General features: G+C 35.7%; 1 protein-coding gene across 1 annotated transcript; it reads left to right on the plus strand.

Moving 5' to 3' along the window:
- Window positions 1–2,548: 2,548 nt before the first annotated feature.
- On the plus strand, window positions 2,549–3,490 carry LOC113334019. The gene has a single exon (XM_026580370.1). It carries the CDS (start codon window positions 2,549–2,551, stop codon window positions 3,488–3,490), a length of 942 nt encoding a protein of 313 aa, XP_026436155.1.
- The last annotated feature ends 1,036 nt before the right edge of the window (window positions 3,491–4,526 follow it).

Below are 4,526 nucleotides of genomic sequence, written 5' to 3' on the forward strand. Positions count from 1 at the left end.
GATGAGTTAAATGCCAACAAAAATATATATAAATATGCACTATTTAGCACTCATCACCACAACTCTAATACTGAATTCAGTCTGCACCTTATTTGCCACTGGGATGGTTAAATCCAACTTTAACTCTCATACAAGTAAGAAACCCGATCACGTTCTCTGTCATCTCTAAGTTCAGTCACTCTTATGAGAATCTCGATGTAATCTTAGCGACAAGTATACTTTGTGACTCTAAACTAACTACAAGTTGGAGAATTTATTCATTATTTTACATAAAAGTTGAAAATTTATGAAAAATTTACAATGCAAATGCTTAACCACTCCCCCACACTTAAACTTTACATTGTCCTCAATGTAAATTGAATCATCCAAAGTAAGTCAAGGTGGGAAATCTTATATGATAACGTGACAAGAAATCAGAAAAAGTAAATGCAAGACAAGAAAAAGCTAAAAACAAAACAAGAATATAAAAATAAGACAAGAAATACTCATCCTATGGGTTGCCTCCCATTTAGCGCTTGGTTTAAAGTCGTCATCTCGACTTGCACGACGAATTTCCCATACACCAATAATCTGAAAAGTTGGGGATCCTTCCATGTAACATGTTTTCCAAATAGTAACTTCACACAAACATTAGTATAATAAAGCAAAAGTGAAGTTATAGCCCAATAGAAGTTTCCCCCACACTTATTCTTTTGGAAGTGTATAAAGAATATAGAATTCGGGAACCTTTACGGTTTCTTCTTTGCAAACATTCATAGTATAAGAATCAAATGTTTCTAATGGCGGAAATCGAGAAACAAAGTCATTCAACAATACTCTCGAAACACATACATTCAAACCAATAAGAGGTAAAGGAGAAGAAACAATATGCAAAGGGTTAGAAAAACCTTGCACAATCTCTTGTATCACATAATCCTCTTCATCATTGAAAAACTCAAGTGAATTACTCACCTCTTTTATATCATGGTCCTCTATTAAACCTTGCAACCATTCTTCGTCCGTTTCTGCCTTCACCAAAGTCTCGATATAAAAATCATCATTACAATTCTTTGCAAGCTCAATTGGATCTTCCACAATATTGGTCAAATCGGTCACATTCTCAACACACTCGTCATCATTAGGCTCAAACCTTGTTGCAAGTAAGTTCTGTAAAACACTAGTTTCATCATACTCATGTACCTTTTGAATAGGTGTTTGATCATTATAAAGATCAAGAGTTGAGTCAACTACACTAATGTCATCAAATATCTCCAAAGGTTGGTCCTTTTCAACACAATCATCTTCATTTTCAGACTCACCATAGTAAGAATCTTCATCGGTTTCCCATCCTTTATCACCACGTCGTTTAAGTTCCATATGAATGGTCCTACTAATTTCTACGACAAGCTCTTCCGAGGTTCCCTCATCTTCCTACTTATATAGTTTCTGTGAAAGTTTCCTGACGTTCACACGCTTACCACCATTGACTACAATAGGTTCTCTTTCCCATGACTCTTCCCTTTGAATGAGTGAATGATCATAACTACGATCCAGAGTCGGGTAAGAAAAAGTGTTGCAGAAATCGGTTTGTGCGATCTTCAGTTCATTTATAGCATTCATACATCTCGGATAAAGCAAATTGGAAGTAGAATTATCCCACCTAGGTGCTTGACTTACATACCCACTGCAAGGTTGTTGTTGGTATGTATGAAAATCACCATAAGCTCTTGGATATTGATCATAGCCAATAAATTGGTTCCGATCGTATTCCGTAGATGGTGGGAAATCGTCATAGTGTTGAGGAGGTTGAAAATCGTATCCATTGCTCCAGTATGCTCCTTCCATGTGACAAGTACCTGAAACAAGAGTTCTCAAAACTACGTCAAAACCAGAAATTAATAAAAAGTAAAAACAAAACTAAAAATAAGAAACCAAAAACAAGTGACAACCGCTGCCTCCCCGGCAACGGCGCCAAAATTTGATTGCGGTCGTAGGCGTCAAAAATAATTACACTTTCTTACTACTCAAAATATATAATATAGCAAGGGCAAGAAATGATAGTTCCCACAGAGAGGACTTAGGTTGCCAATATGCTTCGGTTTCTTATAAACAACAATGAGGGTTTTTCTGATTTTTATATAATAAACTAAATAAAAGCAAACAATAAAGGTAAACAAATCAAATTGTCACTGACAATGCACCAGTTTGTAGGGCAGCAGGATTATTGGTTGAAGAAAAATATCCTCATATCTTTTGGACACCATGTGTGGTTCATACGCTTAATTTAGCATTGAGGAATATATGTTCCCCGACTGTTCCTTCCAAGCCACCAGCTCCTCCAAGTAATGCAGAAACAATTAGAATTTATGAGAGTTGCAAATGGATTGCAGAAATTGAAGCTGATGCGAAATTGATTAGAAATTTTATTGTTAACCATACAATGGCTTTAAATATCTTCATGAATTTTTCTGGATTGAAATTTTTGGGAGTGGCGGAAACTCGGTTTGCATCTACTCTTCAGCTGTTGGCGCGTTTTCAAAAGGTAAGACAAGATTTACAATTTTTAGTTATGTCTGATCATTGGAAAACTTATAGAGATAGAGATGTTGTGGAAAAAGCAAGTAAGATAAGAGAATGTATTCTCAGTGAGACGTGGTGGGACAAGGTGGATTATATAGTTGAGTTAACTGATCCTATTGTGAATATGCTAAGAAAATGTGACACTGATGATCCTACTTTGCATCTTGTATATGAAATGTGGGATTCAACTATTGAGAAAGTAAGGGCAATCATCTTTAAACATGAAGAGAAAATAGAGGATGTTGATACTTCTGAGTTTTACAATGTTGTAGAGATTATATTGTTTAAAAGATGGACAAAAAATAATACTCCTCTGCATTGTATGGCTCATAGTCTCAATCCAAAGTATTATAATGATCAGTGGTTGCAAGAAGGTGTTGGTAGAGTATCTCCCCATCAAGACGAAGAAATTTCTGCAAATCGAGAAATATGCTTAGAAAGGCTCTTTCCAAATGTTGTACTAAGACAAAAAATTAGGGAAGAGTACGGAAAGTTTTGTGCTAGAATGGGAAGCTTCGGGAGACATGATGTAATGGAAAGTGGATATTCTTTAAATCCACTGGCGTGGTGGGCTGTTAATGGATCAACAACTATCATGTTACAATCATTATCCGCGAAGCTTCTTTCGCAACCATCTTCCTCATCTTGTTGTGAAAGAAATTGGAGTACCTATTCCAATATCCACACATTGCTTCGTAATAGGTTGACATCCGAACGAGCTGAAAGCCTTGTGTATGTGCATTCTAACTTAAGACTTCTAAGCAGACAAGGAGAAGATTACAAGGTTGGACCGACAAGGCATTGGGATGCATTAGGAGAAAACCTTAACATGGAAGGACCTTCTGCACTTGAGGATGCAGTATTATCTTTAGATGAACCTGATTTACAACCTTTTAATTTTGATGAAGAGGATGCAACTGGTGAAGACTAGTACCAGCTGCAATCTCATCATTAGTAATATTTTGTGCTAAATTGTCTACTGACTGTACATGGCCAGTTCAGGTTTTTTTGTATGACTTTTTTGTAAGTACCACTGCCACTGGTATACATGATCACTTCATGCTTTTTTTATAAGCTTTTTGCAAGTATAAGATCAAAACTGAAAATCTAATTGAACTTTTGTTATATATTTTGAATCGACATTGAAATTATGCCCTGTTTATATGTTTACATATCTTTAAAAATTAACGATATTTATGCCTACCGGTGTGGCGCCGTATCATGGTTTTTTAAATTTGCCGTATTGGACACACGGAAACACGGGTGTGGCGGACACCCGTGGCGGTATTGGTGCAACCCAGCTGACAATCCATGCATTACAGTTCAATACCCTCGGCCGTAGGAACTTCATAACTAAGTTAAAACCCCTAAAATTCAATTTACAGTCAAAACCCTAGAATTCAATATCGCTTAACTGATTGCTAAGTAGTAAATAATTTGTTGGACATAAACACTATAAAACCACACTGAACGTAAGAAGTAAATCTAAACTCTTATCCACTGGCAGTTCTAGTTGATAATTGGAAAACCTGGAATTATAATCGAACACAAAAAAAGAAGTCTAGTACATGCAGTCTCGCTAGCTAATTTTCAACTTTCCCTAGTAGAAGTTGTTCCTGAATGAAATTGGTGGAAAGTTAAATAATTATCACAGGGATGTCAATCTACCAAGAAGCCAAAACAAATACATGCTTAGGTGGATTAAAAAAACCCTTACCTTCTCATAACAATGAAATCTTGATCAGACAGCACCAAAAAAGAATGTTCAATTTTTTTGAAGCTAATTACTTACAGAACCTTAATTTATCAAAACCTTGAACCTTAAATTTAAACAATACGAAGAAGGTAAGCTCATGTGTTATGCATTTTAACGGAAAATGCCATCTTTTCACTTAACTTAACAATCTCTACTTGCAATCCAAAACATTAACTCTTAACTTAAACTATTAAGTTCAGCTTCAACACTA

This window comes from Papaver somniferum, unplaced genomic scaffold, assembly GCF_003573695.1.
Source record: "Papaver somniferum cultivar HN1 unplaced genomic scaffold, ASM357369v1 unplaced-scaffold_135, whole genome shotgun sequence".
NCBI classification, from domain to species: domain Eukaryota; kingdom Viridiplantae; phylum Streptophyta; class Magnoliopsida; order Ranunculales; family Papaveraceae; genus Papaver; species Papaver somniferum.

Excerpts from the sequence above, each read along its gene's own strand:
- LOC113334019 (XM_026580370.1), top strand. The coding sequence starts at position 2,549 with ATGTCTGATCATTGGAAAACTTATAGAGATAGAGATGTTGTGGAAAAA.